At 41.8% G+C, this 23,092-nt stretch overlaps 1 protein-coding gene across 4 annotated transcripts in view; it reads left to right on the top strand.

Moving 5' to 3' along the window:
• RARB (retinoic acid receptor beta) overlaps positions 1 to 23,092 on the top strand; it is a 708,755-nt gene that overhangs the window by 542,814 nt on the left and 142,849 nt on the right. Inside the window, exon 1 of one of the 4 annotated variants that reach the window (XM_052001179.1) lies at positions 10,411 to 10,649. The exons of 2 other annotated variants lie outside the window; for them this stretch is intronic. Coding sequence is in view for 1 of the 2 variants with exons in the window: in XM_052001178.1 (XP_051857138.1) it covers positions 10,861 to 11,017 (157 nt within the window). In the remaining variant the exon portion in view is untranslated. One more of the 4 variants, XM_052001178.1, reaches the window with a different exon arrangement.

Below are 23,092 nucleotides of genomic sequence, written 5' to 3'. Positions count from 1 at the left end.
CTGCCTTTCCTTCCCTGAAGAATCTGATGGAAATTCCTTCGAGTTTTCTCTTCCCCTTTTCTCAAAGACTTTTGTCTTGTTCAGAGAACTTGCCCTCATTAACATTTCAGATCCAGGGATGCTGTCTAGTGATCCCCATTAGCTCCTAGCTTCTTCCCAAGCCACAACCTGATTTATCAAACCCATTTAAACTAAAATCCTGAGCAGTCTATTAAGAAAAAGTTTTCGGGATATTCTTTTCCTAATAGTTCTAGACATCTGATGAGAAAAAAAATCCAAACATGACTAAAGAATTCTTGTTGCTTAGCACAGTGCCCGACACACAGTAGGTGCTTAATACACATTTACTGACTGCTTGTTCTCACCATCGAAACTTCCTCATTCTTTACCTTGTATTCCAAAATGTCCAAAGCTGCCTTTTTACTCTCCTCTCTGCTAGTTTGGTAGGGTCCTGACCCCTCTCTTTCCCTTTACCCCACTGCCGTGCCTTCCTCCTGAGATAAATAGTAATAGCAATAGCAATAATAATATAGCAAAAATTTATATAGTACCTACTATGTGCTAGGTACTTGACAATTTTTACCTCATTCGATCCTCCAACCACCTTGGGAAGGAAATGTTGTTATTATCCTCATTTTATAGATGAGGAAACTGAGTCAGATAGAGTTTAAGTGCATTGCCCAGGGTCATACAACTAGAACAGTTATTTCTTTCACATCAAACGTTCCCCACCTTGATTTTGATATATTGTATATTGGCATAAGAAATGAAATAGGAATTTGGGGGAAGTTTGTGGAAGCTACTAAAAACATGCAAAGGCTGGCAGACAACACAGAAAAAGTTGAGAAGCTCGGAAAGGCATATGAAAGTATTATATACATTGTATACAATGTGTAGTATTGGATAGTAGTAGTATATAGTATAGTCTTGTATAATATCTCCCCAAATTTTACAATCAGTTACTGTAAACACCCCCATATAAAATAAAGGGATTATTTAAATTTCTTCTCTGATATGAAAGGAAATTCAAAAATTTTACATGGATATTCTAGATCATGAGGGGGCTGTGTGCCCCTTGTTCTAAGGATACCAGCCTCCATATTGTCCTTGGCACAGGACGCTGAGAGTTTCCACTGACTGTTCCCACTGCCGGGAGTTCTATCTTCCTTGGCTTCCTTCAAACCCGAGCTAAAGTCTCTCCTTCTATAATTCTAAAGATAACTCCAAGTGCCAGATTTGAACTCGGGGATTCCTGATTTCAGAACTAGCACAATACCCACTATGGCCTCTTCTTTTTACGCTGTAAATATCTGATTTAATTGTCTCCACCAATAGAATGCAAGCTCCTTGAAGGTCATGACCATATTTTTTGCCTTTCTTTGTGTCCCTAGCTCTCAGTCCTTGGCACATAATAAGTGCTTTAAAATGTTTATTGATTGACTGCAGACAGACCTACTTATGACAAATTGACTTGTTTTTCTCCTGGGGGTTCAGATTATAGTCAAATGTTACATCTATTCTGCCTTTCTGTTTGTTTTCCTTTTTAGATATAGATCTAGGGCCTTATGGCGCACACAAAACCATATTTCTTACATTTAAAAGGATTGTAATTGAGCTCATTTTCCCAAGACTGCACATAATAATAGGTCAGGAGCCAGAAAATCCAGTTTTCTTTACTGATTTCAGATACAAATTCAAGGACTATACATAAAGTTCCAGTAGATGCCATGGAAAGAACATTGAGTTTGAGTTTGGTTCTGTTTTTGCCTTTAGTAAGAGGCAAAAAAAAAAAAAAAAAATAATAAGAGGCGATAGCCTGTGTAATTTAAACATGACTTCAGAGTTCTTGGCTTCCTCATCTGTAAAATGGGCAAATTGGAGCCGGTGATGTCCAAGGTTCTTTCTAGTTCAAAATCTCTGATCCAATGAGTATGATCCTCAACTCCACCCCACCTCCCTAAGTGTGAAAGTAGGGTGCTAAAGATTATGTCCAAACTCTGTTCTGTGTGACCTTGGAGGGAAGGCGTTGCTGCCTTTTTCTTCATCTCAGAGACCTCAGTTTTCTCATCTGTTGAATAGGGGAGTTAGATCAGAGTCAGCTCAAAATCTATGTTATTTCATGGGATTTACAGGCTAGTGTTATAGCATGGTAAAGAATGGATTGGGATGAGGAAGCCTCAGGCTCTCATTTTGGGAAAGTCATTTAACCTCTTCCAATCTCAGCTTGATCATCTTTAGAATGAAGGTTTTGGATCTCTGGCCTTTAAATCCCTTCCAATCTGGCTCTACAATTCACCCAAAATAAATAAATAAATAAGTATGACTACAAATATGGTGAGTTAATAGTTTTGGAAAGGGAAAAAAACCTTTATCAACAGGAGAGGAGAGAGAAGGGAAGGTTCCCGGGAGGAGATGCCCTTTGATTTAAGGCTTAAAAGCTATATGGGGTTCATTTGGTAATGAGAAAGAAGGTGGACATTACAAGAATGAGACAAACATAGAGGTAGGAAAACACAGGGCAGGCTCAAGGAACAGATATACAGACACAGCGACATCCGGACTGATTTTTGTTTAATGCCTTATGACTCTTTCTCACTTGGCTTGGGAATTGTAAACCAGGGATGATGGCTTTTCCTTTGTAGAGTGTATTAACGTGTTTTAATGAAAGATTTTCTAGACAGGCTACCTAGAGTCATTGAGCAATATGTTATTAAATTCTTCATTTCCTCTCTTATTACTAAAATAACCTTTTAAAGCCACATAATAACCACTATTAGTTCACATAATCTCGTAAATGAAGCACTGAACTATGAATTAAGATGGAAATCGCAGTTATATTTTTGCTTGTCCCTGATTTGCAGAATGGCCAAGGAAAGACCTTTCGAGATGCCTCAGTTTCTCCTTAAAAATGAAATTCTATTTCATCATTTGGTGCCAGTATTTCTTTTTAATTTTTTTCACAAAAATCTGCCTTCTCTCCCTCTCCCTTCACTTCCTCCTCATTAAGAAAACAAGAAAAACAAAATCCATTACAATCACCTGTAACCAAGAAAATTTATTCCCGTGTTGGCCGTGTCTAAAAAAAACTTATGTTTCAATATGCATTCTGGGTCCATCACTTCTCCATCAGGAGGGAGGTAATTTATTTCCCCATGAGTTCTCTGGAATCGTGGCTAGTACCAATATTTCTAGTGACTACTAACATAGCTTAGCCCATTATAATATTTATCCATGTAAAATAGGATAGATAATGTAGTTATAATGATCCAGGCAAGTAACTGAAAAATCTCTGAGTTGGTGTAAAGGAATTCTTTCCAGGATCACTCCTTTTAGAGGAGGAGGTGGACTAGACCTGGGATTTCACTGATATAGGGCACTCCTGGTGGGAAAAGTCCCTCTTCCACTGCAGGTCATCCCCTGTTGTGCAAGCTGCAAGTTTAGAGATTTGCCTGAGGGCACCAAACCTATCCAGACACAACACTACACTGCAACTCATTTCTTCCTGGCCCAGATGCCCCCATGTCATGCTGCCTCTCCTTCACTGTTCTTATTTGCAATTCTTAAATAGAATTTCCATAGATATCATTTCCCTGGCTCTTAGTTTCCTACCTCTCAAAACTAATCTCTTCTTACTTTGCTTAAATCCTTTCCTATAGATTTCTATATGTATATGTTGTCTCCCCTGTAAAAATGTAAACACTAGGGAAATGGCTCTTTTGACTTTGTCTTTGTAAACTAGGCCTTTTGCATTGTGCCCGACACTTAGTAGGCACTTAATAAAATACTTATGACTTGATTGGTTTTTACATTGGAGAGAATCAGGGAGAAGAAGGGAACAAACAAAGAAGAGAATCACAAGCAGAGGGAGACAACTGGGGATCTGCCCCAGTGTGCTGAAATTTGGAGGATGAGGGCCAAAACTTAACAACTCACCTTTCCACTTAACCAGCAAGACTAAGTAGTCAAAAGAAGAAGCTACATACTGCTAATAATGTATATGTATGAGCCAGTAGGGTGACAGATATCCCCCAAATTAATTTTTTCTCAATTACTCAATTTTCTGGATTAATTTCTCACTAATTTATTTCTGGATTAATTTATTTTCTGGATCAATGTCTTGTTAATTTATTTTCTGGATTCATGGCCTATTAATTTGTTTTCTAGATTAATGCCTTGTTAATTTATTTTTAAGATAAGTGTCCTATTAATTTATTTCAGGATCATGCATTAATTTGCTGAATTAATCTCACTTTCCCCATTATTATTTTACAATTGATTTGAAAGTGAAAACACTACATTTGGCTAGGTGGGAACATCTTCGGATTGAACCCTCACCCTTACATAGAGGTCCTGACAAAGAAGGGCATTGTGAACCCCCCAGAGTGGGAATCATTGGTATCTCAAAGAAGACAGTTGTGATTTGGAGACAGAAAGATGCAGGTTTAGTAGCTCGCTGGCTCGGGACCTGACTGACCTGGGCAGGTGTTTCATGTGTCTGGGCCCAGTTTCTCATCTATAAAAACAAAGTTGGGCTGGATGGTCTCTGGGGTCCTTTCCATTCTCTGAATCTATGATCTCCCTCTATCAAAGAGAGGAAAAGCTTATAAAAGGAAAGCCTTGAGGAAGGAACAAAGTGTGGAAACCCAAAATGGAGAGGGGATGTAAGCTGGCCAACCGGCCTCCCCTAATGACTCACCTCGCAGAGATCATAGCTGTCGAGAACATCAGGCCCCTCAGGTGGTAAGTTGTGAGCATGACTTTATTAGCAGGTGTTCCTCATGAAGGGCTGGGAATCAAAGGCCGGGCAGACGAGTACCTGGCTAATCACTGGTCTTTCTCCCAGTAACTGACACGTAGGAATTTGGGCCTGTCAGAGTCGAAGCCGCAATCTCGGTGTCTGGGATTCAGGGGAAATACCGCTAGGCTCTCTCTGTTTTCCCTTCTTAAATATGCCCATCACTCACCACTAACCATTTACTCCGCTGTCAAAACTGCACCGAGAGGGATTTAGAGGAGATTAGTAGTAAAACGCATGTAAAGAAGCAGAGGGGTTTTAGGAGCCTCCCCTCGCTTTTATTTCAACGGGCGGCCTTCGTTTTTGCGTGCCTTGTCCGAGAGGCCCGAGACGGATAAGTCTGAGCCTGTGGAAAGCCCTTCTATTTAGACATCACAGGGCATTCGACCGATCTCGAGCAAGGCCGTCAGTAAAGCTGGTGTGGCACGAAAGCTCGAGGTCTCGGCACGGCTCTCCGGTTCCAACATGCTTACCGAGCGTGATTCATGAGCCTTCATTCCGGACTGTCCAGTGGATAATGGCTGTACAAAACCCAGAGAAACAGATGTAGGCCCCGAACCCGGGCGATAAATTTTTGGTTTATGATTATGGGTTTCAAATGTGCTATGTCACTCTGACAAATAATACTGTAACTCAGAAACAGAATGGGTTTCTCCCACTGGCTCTAACTTTGGTTTTGGTATTTGTTGTCAAGAAGACTCTTGTCATAAAGTTTGTCGAGCCATTCACGAAACGGGGAAAAGGAGAAATGAGTCGGTCGGGGTCGGGGAATGTTATTTCAAGTACTTCCCAAAGGGATGATTTGGATGGACCTCTCTCTTATTTGAACACTAGAATTTAGTGGGTATTTAAAATGTAGGCTGAGCGTTTTTATTTCATCTTCGACAAATGAACAAGGCAGCTAGTCGCTCTTCACTCATAGATATTTAGCCTAAAATGATCTCCAGTTAATCGTTAGACAATTCTGATTTATTCTGGTACCTCTCCCTTAATTTGGCTTAAGAGGATAAATTTGGGAAAGAGAAAGGGGTTGGGGGGAGGGAATAGAAAATCGAAAATCCCTTCTCACAAAAGAACTACATAGCATATGACAAAATCATGGGACTGTTTTAATAAATTAATACTTGAGTTAATCAATAATAGTAACAGTTGTTATAAGCATAATTAATTCATCATGGAAATGATGAATTGACTGGCTAATATGGATGCATTAAGGAAAAGCTATCTTATTCTACTCACAAGTATTTAAGTGCAAATTACTGGCATTTCATTTCCAAAGTGGCCATGGAGCCTTCTATATTTTGGAGAAACTCCAAGAATTCAGTTCAATTTAACAAGCATTTGTTTTAGCACCTATAGTAGGGTGGGTGAAGAGAAAGGGAACTGTGCCAGACACTATCTTTGTATAAAAACAAACAAAATATTTCTTACCCTCAAAGAGCTTACACTCTTCTAGGGGAGAAGACACACACAAATATACACATATATGATGAACACACACACACACACACACAGACACACAGACACAAAAGAATTTGGGGAGGGGACGACACAGATCAAAAAAGGGCCTTTTGGAAGATGGGATGTTTGGAGTAAGCCTTCAAGAACTAAGGATTTCAAGAGATGGAGATGAAGAAGGAAGGCATTTTAGTCATTGGAGACAACCTATGTGAAAGCATGGATAAAAGATAAAGAACAGCATGTGTGAAGGGCAGGAATGAGACCAGTTTGCCTAGAACATTAAATGCTTGAGGGGCAGTAATGTGAAATCGGTCTAGAATAGAGATTTTTAACTCTTTTGTATCATGAACTCCTCATGTGTTTTAAAATGAAGAAAATAAATAGGATTATAAGTGCAATTAATTATTAATTAATAAAAAACATTTATTAAGTGCCTACGATGTGTCAGGAATTGTGCTTCAGTGCCTACATGTGCCAGGTGTTACGCTAAGTGCCTGGAGATACAAATAAGGAGGGGGGGAAAGACATTCCCTGTCCTCAAGGGACTTATAATGTATAGAACCTAATTATATTGAAATACAGTCTATAGGTAGGAATCATGTATAATCTAACAGCCAGTATAATAAATATTGCCAGTATCACAATTTTGAAATAGAGATAAGCATACATATTTTGAGGTACCTGCAACAACTGTGAAGAGAAATAAAATATTTGTGATGCTTATTGTTGAAAAAGTTACCTTACTATTGATCCTACTGTGATTTGTTAACTATATTCATAACTAAATGCTAATTTTAATTTTAAAAATTAGTGAAAATAAAGATGTACAACTCTGTTTTCCCTTGTCCATTAGCCCTTCTCAAGAAGGCAGAATGGCACCATAACATCTGGGCTTTAGGCTGCCCGATTTGGCCATGAATGGAGAGTAAATTAGAAACTGAAGCCAGGGAGATTGAGTAGGAATCTAGAACAGTGTTTTGGGTGAGAAGGGATGAGGGTCCAAATGTGAGTGGAAATAAGGGATATTTGTGAAGTATTGTAGAGATAGAATTGACTAGACTTAGCCACTATATGGTTTGGGGGGGAAGAGGGAAAGTGAAGAGTTAAGTTTGGAGTGATGGCTAGATGAGTAATGGGTGGATGGATGGATGGATGAATGATGATAATCTCCAAAGAATCAGGGATGTTGGGATCAGGAGAAAGGTTTTCAGACATTCTCTTATACAATAAAACCTCCTTTGTTGGGGGGAGGTTATTTTCCCCCTTTTATCATAAAGCAGGGTCTTTATCAGCAATTGGGGGAATGCTTGCTATCTTTTTGGCCACCATGACTTTAGGGAATAAAGACACAGTTCTCTTCTCCAAAAAGTAAGACCTTCGGGGCAGCTAGATGGTGCAATGGATATAGCACCAGTCCCGGATTCAGGGAGACTTAAATTCAAATCCAAACTCAGACACTCAACATTTACCAGTGTGTGACCTTTGTCAAGTCACATAACCCCAATTACCTGAACAACAAAACAAAACGAAACAAAAAAGAAAAAGAAAAGAAGCTATATCGGTTCTGTCACTTAATGGCCTTGTGTCTTTGTTTATATTCAAGCCTCCATTTCTTTATTTATAGAATAAAAGGATTGCATTGAGACAGTCTCCCCTGTCCTTTCCAGATCTCAATCATCTGACTTGATCTTATAGATTTTTATGATTAAAAAAAAATCTTAGGGATCTCTCTTTGGGGATGTCTTACTGCGATGGAGGCAGAACCAGTGCTTGTACTCCATTTTGAAATCCGTGCCCCTCTTCCTCCAGGAAAGGAAGCTTCCCACCATTCTCTTTGTGAAATCTTCTCTTGAGGAGACTTTATTCTCAAGTCCTTTCTACTGCATTTTAGCTGCTTATGTACCTTACACACCTACCTGCCTAATAACCCATTGGAGGCTATTATTTTAAATTTCCAGGGAACTTGATCAGGGGTGAGGAAGGGACTGTTAAAAGGGAATTCAAGATTATGGATTCTGTGTCCTAACTTAGAAATGGCATCACCTGGTATCCTTTAAATTATCTTAATGAGACAAAGTTAGCTATTGGCCGTTGTCCTCTTGCTACCGGGGCAGTCAGGAAACTCGTCCTTGAAGTTTCTTCCAAGTCTCAAAATCCTGGCTGGATGAAGAGCACAGGGAGGAAGCTGGCCTTGGACAACTAGAGGCCATGAGAGGCTTCCCCTCAAGTCTGAGAAGCGATCCCTGCTTGGGGTTTTGCTGCTTAGGGTGCAGTGATCTTCCCCTTCCTTTCCTCCAGACTTACTTTTAAAGCTCCATTTGCCAGAATGCTGAGTGATTCACCCCATCCCCAAAGGCCGGGAAAATGGGAGAAAAGGCTGTCTTTTCAATTTATCTACTGGATATTTCACTCCGTGGCAGGGCGAATAGAGGAAACGGGCCACCAGATGAATTAGGTCTTTCGGTAGCCTTCTTTGTGGGGTGGCCGGCGAAATTTGGAAATTGCTGCACCCCTCTCACTTAGTTACTTATGGATTTGTGGGGGTTTCGGCGCATTGTTTAGTTTTGGGGGTTTTTGGTCCTTTTTGCTGAAGCAATTGGGGTTAAGTGACTTGCCCAGGATCACACAGCCGGGAAGTGTTAAGTGTCTGAGCGCAGATTTGAACTCAGGGTATCCTGATTTCAGGGCTGGTGCTCTACCCACTGCACCACCAGCTGCCCCGGATTATTTCGTTTTCCAAGTGAGATCATGGTCGGTATTTCACAGCAGAGTCCTTTAAAAAAAAAAGAAAGAAAGAAAGAAAATAACAACCACCACCCAGACAGATGCCTGCAAACCAGAGTTCAGACTCAGCTCCAGTCCCCCAAATGTCTAATTTGTATCCTTAGTCATAAAGGTTTGCTAGTGGAAACAAACACCCCTGGGGCACGACCCGGGGTCATGGAGTGGCTTTGGAGGGGAGCCTTGGAACGGACACTCCGGGTAGGTCTAATTTCAGCCCTGCTAGATTTAACCACATGCCCATTTCACCGGTTTGAGCCTCAGTTTCCTCCCCTATAAAATGAAGAAATCGGAATTGTGCTTTATGCGAGATAAACGATTAGCGTCTGGGCCAAAGCCACCAAACCGCGACCTCGAATGATTCCTGTCGCCCAGAAAATGAGCTGTAGCCGCGCGCACGGTGTAGCGGAAAGAATGCTGGGATTGGAGGGAGAAGAGGCCGATTCAAATCCCGCTTCGGTCACGAGCAGCGAGACTTGGGGCGAATAGAGCTCTCGGTGCTCTCGGTCTCTATTTCCTCTCATGCAAATGAGAGGTCTGGAGTCCGTGCGGGCTTCTTCGCCCGCGGCGCTTCGCACGCTGTCCGGCACTGGGGAGGTGCTTAATAAGTGCTTGTTTCGGGGCGCTCCCTCCCCTTCTCCGGACCTCCGAACTGGGTCAGAAATCTGCAGCATCCCCGGCCTCCCCGCCCGCGAGGCATCTCGGAGTGAATGAATGAATGCATGCATGCGCACAGTGTGCCTTGGCATCCCGGGGGGACCCGGGAGGGAGGGGGTGTCAGATGCCCAGAAGGACCCAAAGAAGGGGGAGATGGCGTGGAGAGCCCCCGTTTTACAGTTGTTCGGGGACTGCGGCGGCCTCTCGGGGAAAACATAAGTTGCAAGGAATGTAACTGACAGAGGGGCGCACGCAGGGGGGAGGGGGAGGGAGGAGAGAGAGGGGAGGAAAAACACATCTGAAAGACAGAAAAATCAAATAAAAAGGGAGAGGCGGCTTTGCCCAAACATTAGCCAGAGGCAGCCTTTTCTGCGTTTTCCCTTTCCATTAAAAAAAAAAAAAAAAAAGCAAGCTTGTGGGGCGGGAGGGGGCCGGGGGTGGAGAGAGGCCAGTAGTCGCTGCATTGTTTTTGGAGGTGAGGGGTGGGCAGGAGCCCCAGATCCCGCCCGTGGCTGCCTGCAGCCCGGCTGGCTGCTTTTGCAAGGCTGCAGGGCGATTTTAAGCTGTGTGAGAATCCTGGGAGTTGGTGATGTCAGACTAGTTGGGTCATTTGAAGGTTAGCAGCCTGGGAAGGGTTCATAGAAAGTTCACTCGCATATATTAGGCAATCCAATCTTTCATTCTGGGTGACACAAGGAGTAGGAAGTGAGCTGTTCAGAAGCAGAAGGATCTATTCTTTGCAGAAGGGGGGGACCCGAGGTTTCCCCTTCCGAGGCGCTGGACGACCGGGACTCCGGGGACCGGGACCGCCTGGCCCAGAGCGCCGAAGGCAGCCTCCGCTGGGGACTCCGCGTGGATCCGGGGGGGTTTCTGGGGGCGTTTCCCCGGCCCCGGCCCTTGGCATTGGCCCCGATCCCCCCCGCCCCGCTGGATTGGCTGAGCAGCCTGGAAAATGGTAAATGACCATTCGGATCAATTACAGGCTTTTAGCGGTGTTGTCTGTCATAATTCATGATTCGGGTCTGGGAAAAAGACCAGCAGCCCAGCGTGCCAAGAAAGGGGCAGAGTTGGATGGAGTTGGGTGGACTTCTCCCGTGCCTCCTGCCTCTCCACCCCTAGAGGAGAAAGCACTTTTGCAGACATTCAGTAGAGAGAGGGGAGAGACCATGTTTGACTGTATGGATGTTCTCGCAGTGAGCCCTGGGCAAATCCTGGACTTCTATACTGCGAGCCCGTCTTCTTGCATGCTCCAGGAGAAAGCCCTCAAAGCATGCTTCAGTGGATTGACACAATCAGAGTGGCAGCGCCGGCACACTGCTCAATGTAGGTCCCATGCTTTTCTGTGTGTGTGTGTGTGTGTGTGTGCGTGTCTGTGTCCTCCAGGTGTGTGTGCGTGCGCGCGCGCGTGGAAGCGGCCCCACCACCCGGCCCCCGTTCCTCCTTGCATGCAATAAAGATGGAATTGCTAGGACAAAGGGCTGGCTTATTTAATCCCGGCTGGAGGAGCGAGCTGTCCTCGGCACCAAAGATCCTGAACAGTGCTTTTAGTCCCCTCCACGTCCTGCGTCCCCATCCAAACATCGCTGGGGGGAAGAGAGTCGCGGATCTCTGCAGAGACAGGGGAGGAAAAAAGTTACAGATGGGAGTTGGACATGTTTTCTCTTTGCACTTCTGAACTCAGAAGCGGATGGAGAGACAGACAGACAGACAGACAGCCGGAGCGCTAAGTTCTCCAGCCTTGGGGATGACCCAAGAGAGTGCAGAGCAATCCAGATAGCGTTTGTCCCTCTCCCTGGCCAGGGGCTGGATCTGCTCTGGGAGTTCATGGAAAGCGAGCTCCCCGAGCCAGATCCCCCTCTCCTGTTTGCCTTTGCTTGGAAAAGGCAATATTTCTTAGCCCTGACCTCGCTGCCAACTTTCTGGCTGACTTTGTTGCTCTAAGAAGTCGCTGTTTTGCTAGAAGACTCCCGGCCACGAACACCCCTTGTGTTAGGCCATCAATTATTTCCATATCTGGAGCTTCAGGCAAGGGGGGATGGAAAGGAGGGGGAGGAAACTCTTGTGCCTGGTAGCTAAGTTAAGGGATTGGGGGGGGGGGGGGGGGATGCATGTATTGACTATTTGGTTATCTGATCCTGACGCTGGCTGGGCTGAGACTCTCAGTAGCGGGCGGAACAGCCCGGCCTGGAGCTTGAGAAATGACCGGGAGGACGGGGATCTCCCACCTCCGAGCCCCTGCCACGGGGAGCCCGCAGGATGCTTCACCGCCCTGACACTGATTTAGATCAACGACCCAGCTATCTATCACGGGCTGTTTTTAGCCCTTTGCTTGACATTCGTTTGGAACCTTAGCCTGCAGCTCCAGCTCCACGTTTCCGAGCTGCATTTTCCAAGGGAGTCAGTTTAGCTGAGAGAACGTGTAGTTGGCCCTCGGGTGGCTGGGAGAAAAATACCCGAGGTTTAAACTTGCTCCCAAACTTTTCTGGCCTCGGTGATCAGGTGGGGATCTGGCCCCGGGGAATCACTTCTATGGGACCGGTAAAGATCTGCCACCGCTGAGTGCCCGCAACTCGGCTCTTTCGTATTCTTCCCTCCTCCTCCTTTCCCACCCCCACCCCCCACTCCCCCCCGGCCCTGGGAAGAAGGCTTTGCCACCCGCAGCCTTTGCAAGGCTGGATTGTCCTCCTGGAGCTACTTCTGAAATGCATCTTCTTTTGTGATGGGCATTCTCTCTCCCTGGGAACTGGGAGGTTTGGGAGGTGGCTTTCTAAGCCCTGCTCTCTTCCCGCTCCCCCCTCCACTCCCAACTCCCCCCCACCTCCCAACTCCCCATCTTAGAATTGGTCTCTCATTGGCAACGAAGACCGGGTTAACAATTCCAGGAGCCCGCCCTGGGAATCCTGGAAACTTTTTTTTTTTTTTAATTTATAAGACTGGCCCGATGCAAACAATTTCTCTGCTGGGGAATTTGCAGAAAGGGGATAAATCTGCACAGAAGACAGCCTCTGGAAGTTAGGAGACCCAATAAAGGTTTTACAGAGTTTTTCCTGTTTTGTAATTGACCCCAAACATGCCTATTAAGTTGTAAGAGGAGGGAAAAATGCTTTGTTTGCTCTAGCCCAAGTTAAACATAGGATTTGCCTTATCTGGGGAGAGCTATTGGTAAATGTGTCATTCGCCTAGGGCCAGCAGATAAGAAGGGAGTGTTGATTACTGCAAAGTTCAGCTAATCAAAGACGCTTGCATTAGGAAGAGTAAATAAAGAAATTGGACAAAGGGATCTCAGGAATTTCAGCTTGTCCTCCCCCCCCCCCCCTTTTTTTTTTTTTTTGCAAGCCATCAGATCAGTCTCTGGGATGTGGAGCCTCCCCGCTTGAGTCCCAACTTAACCTGAAGGGAAACTAAAGAATCTCGAAAATATTAGCTGAGCTCTACACATTTTCTTATCGTCCCAACGCTCCGTCTTAACTGTTTACAAAGTTGATAGGGCAGTGAGAGCCTTAAAAAAGGTTGAAGATAGTGTTCTAGTGAGTGTGCCCTGGTCCCATTTGTAACCCCAGTACCAATCCTCTGATCGCAAGGCTTAGCAAAATAGCATGTCAGTCTGAAGGGAGCTTGGCTGAATCACTGCAATCTCTTCCCCCTTCCTTTTGCCTTTTGTTTTCCGAATGCCCAGATCATTTAGAAATATATTTTTAAAAAATGAAGTTTGGTTTTTTTCCCGACAAGGGAAATGCGGAGTGGAGTTTTTGCTCTTGTAAATTCTGGGGACAACAAGGCTAAAATTCTAAAAGCAATCTGAGGCTCAGACTCCGGAGATTCCTTTGTAGGGTGCTGGATTTTTTTTTTTTTTCTTTCTCAAGTAAAACTTCCAAGGTTAGTCCAGACCAGAAGTTAACTTGGTTAGATGTTTCCTTCCCTCCTTCCCCCACCCTCTCCTCCTTTATTTTGGTTCAGGCAGAAAAATGATATTCGGGACAGCTGTTGGCTCAGGCCTCTGAATTGCCCCCGTGGAAAAATGCAGAGTCCGGTTTGGGTGGATACTGAGGAAAAGCAAGCTCCCGGCAGCCCTTGCCTTCTAAAAAGCCCTGGAACGGTGATACCATCCTGCCCCAGGGTAAAGGTGCTAGATTTCTCTCCCCTTGTCCGGTGGGAAGGGGTCTGACGGCCCCAGATGTTTATTACCTTAATTCTATTGTTCAATATCCGTGTAGATTTCACTCCGGTTAGTTTCAGTGGAATCCCAACTTCTTGGGACGTTTCCTTGTAACTTTCACAACCATCAAATATTAGGATTATTTTTTTAACCTGGTAAAAAGCACTAATAGTTTTTTTTTTTTTTTTTTGGCTAAACATGATCATTTTCCAATTTAAAGAGAAAGGCTATTTAAGACATACTAGGGGTGAGTCATAGAATGAGAAAAGACCTTTCCTCTTATAATTGTGACCTAAATTCTAAGGATTAAAAATATCTAAACCTTGTCACTAGGAGATAGAAAAAAAGGGGTCAAAGCGCCCAAATTGGACAGTGCCCAGACTGACAGCTAGTTTCCCCTCCTAACTGCATTTTTGAATAGAACGCTTCTTAGAAAAGGCCTCACTGTTATTTTAAAGTGGGATATAATTTTCTGCTTCTCAGCAACATGAGTGTAGTAACTCATACCATCAGAAATAGGAGATGATGAAAAGGGACTTTAGCTGAAACCTGAAAGACAGCCCAGGCAAGGGAGTGTTTAAAGAGAGAAGTCGAGCTATGTAAAGTAGTGAAGTTTTCCTTTCCTATTGGGGATTAAAAAAAAAAAAAAAGGTTTTAGTAAAGCAAACAGTTGCGTAAATTGATCAGTTGACAGGTTTTATCGATCTGGAGTTTGAGTAGAAAAATCATTCCTAACTTTATTGTTTTGCATGAAGCAGATAAAAATGTAGGATTCTTTAGGGAATAAAAAATAGGAGAAATGAAGATTTCCAATGAGATTCAGATTTCCCCTTGGTATAGGACTCCTAGGCTAATTTAGAACTCCAAGATCTGATGCTTGCAGAACCAGCTTTGTTATATAGGATAGGCCTATACATAGGCCTCCTGGCCTGTTAATAATGATAGGAGACTTTTGATAAACTGCCTAACCCTAAATTCCTTGGGATATTGAGGAAAGAGAAATAACGGCGTATTGCCCTTCTTTCTTCATTTGTCTTTCTTTCCTGTGCAGTTGAAAGAGAATGATAAAGTTGAAATACTATGGGATTTGGAGATGGGACCTGAGTTCAAATTCTGATTCTGCTATTTATTATCTATATGACCTTGGGCAAGAGAAGTCTGGGTTTTAGGTTCTTCATCTGGAAAAGGAAGCCTGCTAGACCTGATGGTGTGCCCCTGGTGCTTACTGTGTGACCATGAGGGATTCAGTCAACCTCTCTGAGTCAAGGTTTCTTTATATATTAAAAAAAAAAAAAAAAAAAAAAGGGAGAAATATGGACTAAATGGCCTGTAAGGTCCTTTTCAGATTCCAGATCTGTGATGTTATAAATTTGCCATCTGATCTTGAAAATAAGTGGTCTCCAGCTCCCAAACAATAATCTCTGATTTCTAATTGTCCCTTACAGTTCTGGATCCATGATCCTTTCTTCACTATCCATTTTCCCATTCCCGTCTCCCTTCAGCATTTAAAGAATGCACACTGGATCCAAGGCCCTCTGGGAAGAGCCCACAGCACAGATGTCTAATACAGCATTCCTGCCTGATCTCCTGGAATTTGTTTTTTTTTTTTTTAATCAGGTTTAAATTCAGCAGAAATGAAGGAAGGAAAAATGAAATTTTGGATAGAGAATCTAAATTCCTAATTGGGAAATTGCTGTTATTTTCAAGCAAGTTGAATTTGCTAAAAAAAATCTATAATACCTAGTTTCAAAATGGAGACTGATTCAAGTTTATTAAAACCTTCTTCATCTCATGACAGAGTGTGTGTGTATGTGTGTGTGTGTGTGTGTGTGTGTGTGTGTGTGTTTCTGGAGGGTTTCTTGATGAATTTTATGTTCGTGCTAATTCACTCTAATACAATCAGTATAATACTGATGATTAAGTATTATACTTTAAATGTTTTACTATAAATTCATTAGACTAGACTCAGTTAGCTGAGATGCTTATAGAATGGATTTTCCGGGTGATTGAACATTCTGGTTAACTGGATGTGGGCTAATCAGAAAACCCTTTTGAAGTGACTCTTGGTGAGAAGAATTCTTAATTTGTCGGTTCATTTTTCCAATTCAGTGTGTGAGATATTTGAGTATAATTTTACCTTTTTTTTTTTCCAAATGTGAGTGTTTTTCCACTTAAGTCTTCCTTTCAAAAATAAATTCTTATAGAGTCATATTAGCTCACCTTTAGCTTATCACTATAAAGTTTGCAAGTATGTTTTATATATTCTCTTATTTGAGCATCACAACAGCCCGAAGGGAGATGTTGTTATTCCCATTTTATAGGTGAAGAGACTGAGGTTCAGAAGGTTAAATGAAGTAGCCATCATCACACAAGCAGTAAGGGTTTGTGATGGAATTGAAAGAAGGCCCAGTGCAGGCCTCTGCCTACTGTATGACATTTCCTCTCTGCCTAATAGCCCATAGTTGGTATAAGAGGTTATCATCTGTATTTGCTGACTCTCCATGAGAAGTTGTGGGAGCACAGGGCTTAACTTTATAGATGAAGAAACTGAGACTCAGGGAAGTGGAGTGATTTACCAGGGTAATATGAGGGAGTAAGAGCTGGAAATTCCAACAAAGACCCCATGACTCCCAACTCCAAGGACTTGGCATTTAAATAATCTGCTTTAAGGAGAGACAGAGATACAGAGAGAGAAGGGAAAAAAGGAAGGAAGGAAAGAAGAAAGAAGTTAAAAAAAAAGAAAAGAAGGGAAGAAAGAAAGAAAGGAAAGAAGGAGGAAGGAAAAGAAGGAAAAAAGAAAATCGGATACAAAATGTTTGCATTGTTGTTATTTATCTCTTTTCTTAAAAGGAGAAGGTTTAGGAGGAGGAAAAAAAAGGTTAATTGAGGATTACAGGTTAATCAACGTCTTCTTACTATAGTGATGTGTAGGTAATTTCCACCAAACTAACTTATCAAAGAGCAGATGAGATACCATGTGCCATCTGCAGGGTCTAATAATATGCTGTATCAATCAAGATATTCCTCTGCATTCTGGCCTCATTCCTGGGGCATCATTATCTTATCTCTAAAAGCATAAACTGGTGTGTGAGTGTGCGTGTGTGTGTGTGTGTGTGTGTGTGTGTGAGAGAGAGAGAGAAGAGAGAGAGAGAGAGAGAGAGAGAAAGAGAGAGAGAGAGAGAAAGTGTGTGTGTGTGTGTGTGTGTGTGTGTGTGTGTGTGTGTGTGTGTGTGTGTGTGTGACTCCTTTATTAAGGACTGGAAAACAAAGTTGCCAAATTCCCTCCTGCTTGAGAAGAGGAAGGCCGGGAGCAGGGAGCAGATACAATCTTTGTCTGTAGCTGTTAACGAGCCAGGATCCAGAGCTCGGCCAGGCCGTGGCTTTGCAGAATTCTGTGGCCGTGGATGGTGGGTGGGATGCCGCAAAAGCATTATCCAGAAAGAATAGACTGCTTTGCCCTGTCTGGATAAGAAGTGTCAGTGTCTTTCCAGATATTAGTGACTTTTACTTGAATGTTTTTTCTTGCTGGGGATATGGTTTCTAGAGAGGCTGATGGGGAGATGGTCTAGAGAAAATAAATTCAAGTGCATTTAGTGGCAGGTGGGATACATCATCATTTCAAGAGGATTTGTCCAATAGCACTTAGGGGTTGGGGGAGGAAGAGGAGGAGGAGGAGAGTGAGCTGAATCACAGTAAATTCAGAAATCATAATAACAAGCATCTTGTTCATTTCCTAGTCCTCGGCTGTCATCCACTTCCAGGGGATTTCTGACAAGACATCCCGGTATTTACTATATATTTTCTATGTGGACCTAAACGTGGAGTGGGGAAAGTAAAACAATTCTTAAATCCCTGTTTGATTTTATATGGACACAGTTCTCCTCTTCTGGCTCCCCGGTAGCAACTTCAAAGCTTTTCTTCGCCCTATTCACGAGTATTAGAGCCTCTACCCGCCGCCCTTGCCCAGTCCGTCCTTTCTGAGCCATGGCTCTCGTGTACCGGATTCCTTGTCCCCTGAAGGTCCCCTCACGGGGAGCATGATGCACGATGGGGATGGGGAGGCAGGGAATCCATAGAAATCCTACACATCACATAGATTAGAAAGCTATATTGTCAAGGCCAAAGACATTTCCTTTTTTCCCTTTAGGTGTCAGGACGGGAATTATTTTTCTAATATTCCTCAGATCTACTTGGATGTCTATTGTCGACTTTACTCTTGCTCTCTGCAGAGTCAAATTTTATCCAATCAGAAATATAATCTATGAAATCACTTTGGTGAAAATGATGTAGATAAGACCTATTTAGATTAGATGATTATGTCAGCTGAGTAGAAATGAAAATTTCGACTCCATCTATCCCAATTTACTGAGCTTTCAACAGTAAACAGGGACTTGGTGCTGTTAAGAATAAAAAGGGAAAAAACCTTCCAGAAATATTAAAGCTTTCAGGCTACAGTACCTTTGTCTCATCATCAAAGACCATAATTATAAAAGGCTGCTGTGGTGGAGATCGGTTCAAAAGATTTTTAGGGCCTGGTCTATTGGAAAGCTTGGGGGCGTAATTAACCAAAATGGAAGTAGATGCAAGTGAAATTTTGTTCCTGATGTTTTAATTTAGTGCAGTCCCGCCATGTGTTATGGAAGAGAATTCTTAAAGGCAAACATAATTATTTCATTATGGTCTTCAGAATGCCTTCATTGGCTTTAATGACAAGAAGCTGCCGAAGAAGCCATACATTTTAATTAGTCCTCCTTATATTTACATCAGATAAATAACAAATAATTGATGAAAAACAAGTCTTCGGAATGGCTGATTTCACAGAGAGCGCTGGTTACAGTTTAATGATGAAACATTTCTCTTATTGCTTTGCATTTTAATTATCTAGACATTACGGTAGTGGTGCCATCGAGCTGAAAAACCGCCGTTTCCAATTCATTACAGTCACAAGTAATGCATAAGAATTTGAAGCCTAAAAAAAAAGGTGGCTTGAAGTCTATTTCCCACAAAGTCAATTGCCAGTGCCGTTAATTTTAATAAGTTTGTGAACACATGTTTAGATCACTTGGAGTCTTTGTAGGTGTCTTCCCTGTTCCCTCATGAAAACCAGCTGGATTTCCACACCTGTTTTACTATTATAGCAGCTTCTTCTGTCCTTTTTCTGTCTCCCTTCTGCTTTTTTTTTAAAGGTTTCTAAAGAAACAGCTTTGCCAGGGGGGAATGGGAAAATTCAGAAGCACCCTTTTCTTCCATTTATGGGCCTCTTTATCTTTGATTTTACAAGAAAACATAATTCACATGATTCACCCCTCATGGTGTACGGAACACTAATTGTTATTATTGATTTTAAATTTCACCACCATTACAAGTAACCCAGATGACTGGCAGATAAAGAGTAATAACCCATGGAGTTCTGGAACTGTTTCGTGTTTGTCTGTAGTACTTTATGTAATCAATATTAACTGCCCCATTGAAACTAACTGCTGTATCAAATAACAGTAAATCAAATGAATGTGCTTACAGGTTATTTATTGAAAGCTTTAATTGTTCACTGGGGCCCTGCTTATCAGAGGAAATCATAGAAAAGTGGAGATGAGATGACCCAATTTGAATTTGCAAGAAAACTGGAAGATGGAGTCCGAAGGACCCTACCGCACCCCTTTGGTTACTGTGGCAGTGATACTTTAAGTGCCTCGGAGTGGGAAGAAAGGCTCCAGTCAATTCAAGACACATATACTAGATACCTACTGTGTGCTGAAAAGTTGACAGAGAGGGATCAGACATTGTTCCTGCCTTCAGGGAGCTTACGATCTAGTAGGAAATGTGGAGCCGATACAGGAAGGACAATGCTGAAAGGCAGAATGGGATAAAGGTTGTACGAGAGATTCAAGTTGAATCTTTGGGGGGGACTAGAGAAGGAGAAATCCCTTCTGGCTTTGCATGAGAAGAGCAGGGAAGACATCATGGAAGAAGTGCCATTAGTTCAGGGCTTTAAGAATAATTAGATTTAAACATGTGGAGATGGCTAGGCAGGGAATTGAGAGAGATCTCAGCTGGAAGAAATAGAAACATATTGAATCACAATGTTATTTTTAGAGTGTGGCAAAAAAAAAAATGGCAGAGATCCTTTCTAAGTGTAATATATCCCAGTCGAGGGATGGGAAGCTGTACAGAGCGGGGTGGATCACCAGGAAGGAATTATTTCTTTATGTTCAGACATGAGCCCACATTATCGGTGCCAATTTCTTCTGCTACTCTTCAGCCATGCTCACCAGCTATTTATTGATCTATGCCATCATTTCTCAAATGGGCAATAATAATTACTATATTGGGGAGTGGGGTGAGATTTCGGAACTCTGTGATCACTCACTAGGGCTTCAGTTTTATAGATCACAACAGATTTTTATCACAGTCATTTCTAGATATATCCCCTTTCCCACACCAAATGATCCCTCCCTTCTAACAAAGAAAAACACTTAAGCAAAACCAGCCAGCCATAACGGGATTCTGACAGGAGAGGCAACCTTTCAAACCTGTAATCTCTCTCACTTCTCTGTTGAAAAGAGGGAGGGGCTCTATCATCTTTTTTAAAGATGGAGTCATTAGGATTCTAGAGTTCCTTTAATTTTCCTTAGTGGGGTGGTCTTAGTTCTACTGATTTTACTCTTTATCACATCATGAAACTTCCTATTTTCCTTAGAATTCCTCCTGTTCACTATTCTTTAAAAAAAAAATCTTTACTGACTTTTGTTTTTGTAGCACTTTGATGTCCAATATTTAATTTTTGTTATGCTTTTAATATTATCATAGCTTATATTTTCATAATAATAATAATCACCAACTCTAAAAAAAAATTGCTTTGTTATTGCAGTTAGTGCCTTGTCATTGTTTGGAGATGATCATGAGTTCTGGAAAGCTAGAATCCTCTCTACAGGCAGAGAATATGTTCCCTCAGGTACAGTTAATCAGGAAAGATCTTTAATGTGAGCCTGGCACAAAGTGAGTGTCCGTTAGCCTAGTTTAACTAAGAGCAGATTGTTTTTTATTTATTTTAATACACATTGCTTTATGAATCATGTTGGGAGAGAAAAAAGCAGAAAAGGAAAAAACCATGAGAGAGGTGGGGGGGGAAACAGAAAAAAGAAGTGAACAAATGTGTTGATTTACATTCAATCTCCTTAGTTCTTTTTCTGGATATAGATGGCATTTTCTGTCCAAAGTCTATTGGGATTGCTTTGGCTCACTGAACCATTGAGAAGAACCAAGCCTTTCATAGTTGATCATTATACATTCTGACTGCTTTTTTTGGAATACATTGCAATACATTGTATTCCTGGTTCTGCTCATTTCGCTCAGCATCAGTTCATTGGAAACCTTTCTAGGCCTTTCTATAATCAGCTTGTTCAGCCTTTTTAAAAAAGAAAAATAATATTCCATTACCTTTGTGTATTTTATTATATTAGCTCAGCCTATTGATATTTGATATTTTTCAGTTGTTTAAATAAGCCTTATTTGTGTGAGAATTGTTTGGTAATTGTGTTCATATCGTTCTTGGGTTTGTCTTAGCAGTTGTAGAGTGTTTTATTTTGTCTACAGTAATTTTAAATGGTATTTCTCTTTCTAAAATCAGCTTGTTCATTACTTTTTATAGAACAATAATATTCTATTACCTTCCTATACCACAACTTATTCAGCCATTCCCCAAACTAAGAGCAGATTATCAATGCATCACTTATGTACATCAGAAAATACTTTCTAGCTATGTGATCTTGGACAAATCAACTTCTTTCAGTCTCACTTTCCTCATCTGTAAAACAGGAATAATAGGATTGTTATGAGGACCAAATATTTTAAAGGCTTTCTAAACCGCAAAGCTCTCTATAAATGCTGGCTGTTGCTATTATTAACATAACCCATATCATATCTATAAGCATTATTATGTACCTGCTATATGTTCGACACTGGGATATAAACAAAGATGAAAAATCATCCCCTCCCCTTAAGGAACTTATGGTCTAATGGGGGAAACAGTGTGCAAACAGCTATCTGCAAAGACAAAATCAGCAGGATGTGTTGCATATAATCCCAGGGAGAGGGCGTTAGCATTAAGAGGATTCCAGAACTGGCTTCCTCTTGAAGATGAGTTTTTAGCTGGGATTTGAAGGATTATGGAAATTAAGAGGGAGATCATTCCAGACATGAGGAACAATTATAAAGAAAATGCCCAGAATTAAGGGATGGAGTGTCTTGTTAGAAGAACAGCAAAGAAGTCGGTGCCACTGGATTGAAAAGTGCATGTAGGATGATGGGAATGTAAAGTGAAAAAAGAAGAGAAAAGTTCCTATTTGGTCCTAGGAGTGGTAGGGAGCCATGGGGGTTTCTTGAGTTGGGATGGCATTAGGGAGGACATGGTTATAATGCAAAGATGTTTCCAGGTGATAAATATTTGGAGTGACTGTGACAAAAATATAAAGTGTCTCCCAGGCTCATGTCACCTTCCCACCTCACTGGTGATGGAGTTTGACTATAGGAAGATACTTTTAATAGTTAAACTGCTTTAAGCATAATTTGTGTTGATTGTCCATTATACAACATCCCATTGACAAATTACTGGAAGAAATGAATTACAGCCAGACTTTTAATTAATTTTTAAAACTATAAACAAACCCAGAAGATGTGACAAAAGGTAGCTAGATTGAAGACTGTCCCCAAGTTCTCTGTAGACATATGATTAAAGAAGTTGGAACTACTCTTTTCCCATGCCCCAAATTTATAAGAGATTTTGTTTTATAAGAGATGTGGTCCTCTCTCTTTAAAGGATTCTTTTATGAGCGCATCGTTAGCTGTAGCAGCATCATTATGATCACCCTTAACATCAACAACAACAACAATAATGCTAGCTAGCATTTATATAGATCACTATGGTTTGCAAAGTGCTCTACAAGTTAACTTCACAACAACTTTATGAGATAGGTGCTATTTTATCTGTTCTGCTGATAAGAAAACGGGGACTGAGATGATGAGGTGAGAATGTCTTTTCCAAACAGTTGGCGAATGTGGAAGAAAGGATTTGAACTCTGGTTCCCAACTCTACCCAGGTCACTATGAAAATCACTCTCAATTATATAACACTATCTACAGAGAATGAAGCAAAAAAAAAATCTATGAATAATCTGAGATCTTCTGGACTTGATCATGATACATATATATGCATGCATCAAGATAGTCGCATGTACATATGCATC

The sequence above is a fragment of the Antechinus flavipes genome, chromosome 5 (assembly GCF_016432865.1).
Source record: "Antechinus flavipes isolate AdamAnt ecotype Samford, QLD, Australia chromosome 5, AdamAnt_v2, whole genome shotgun sequence".
In the NCBI taxonomy this organism is placed as follows: domain Eukaryota; kingdom Metazoa; phylum Chordata; class Mammalia; order Dasyuromorphia; family Dasyuridae; genus Antechinus; species Antechinus flavipes.
Note: the sequence above shows the minus strand (reverse complement) of the source record. Positions and strands in the feature narration are given on the sequence as shown.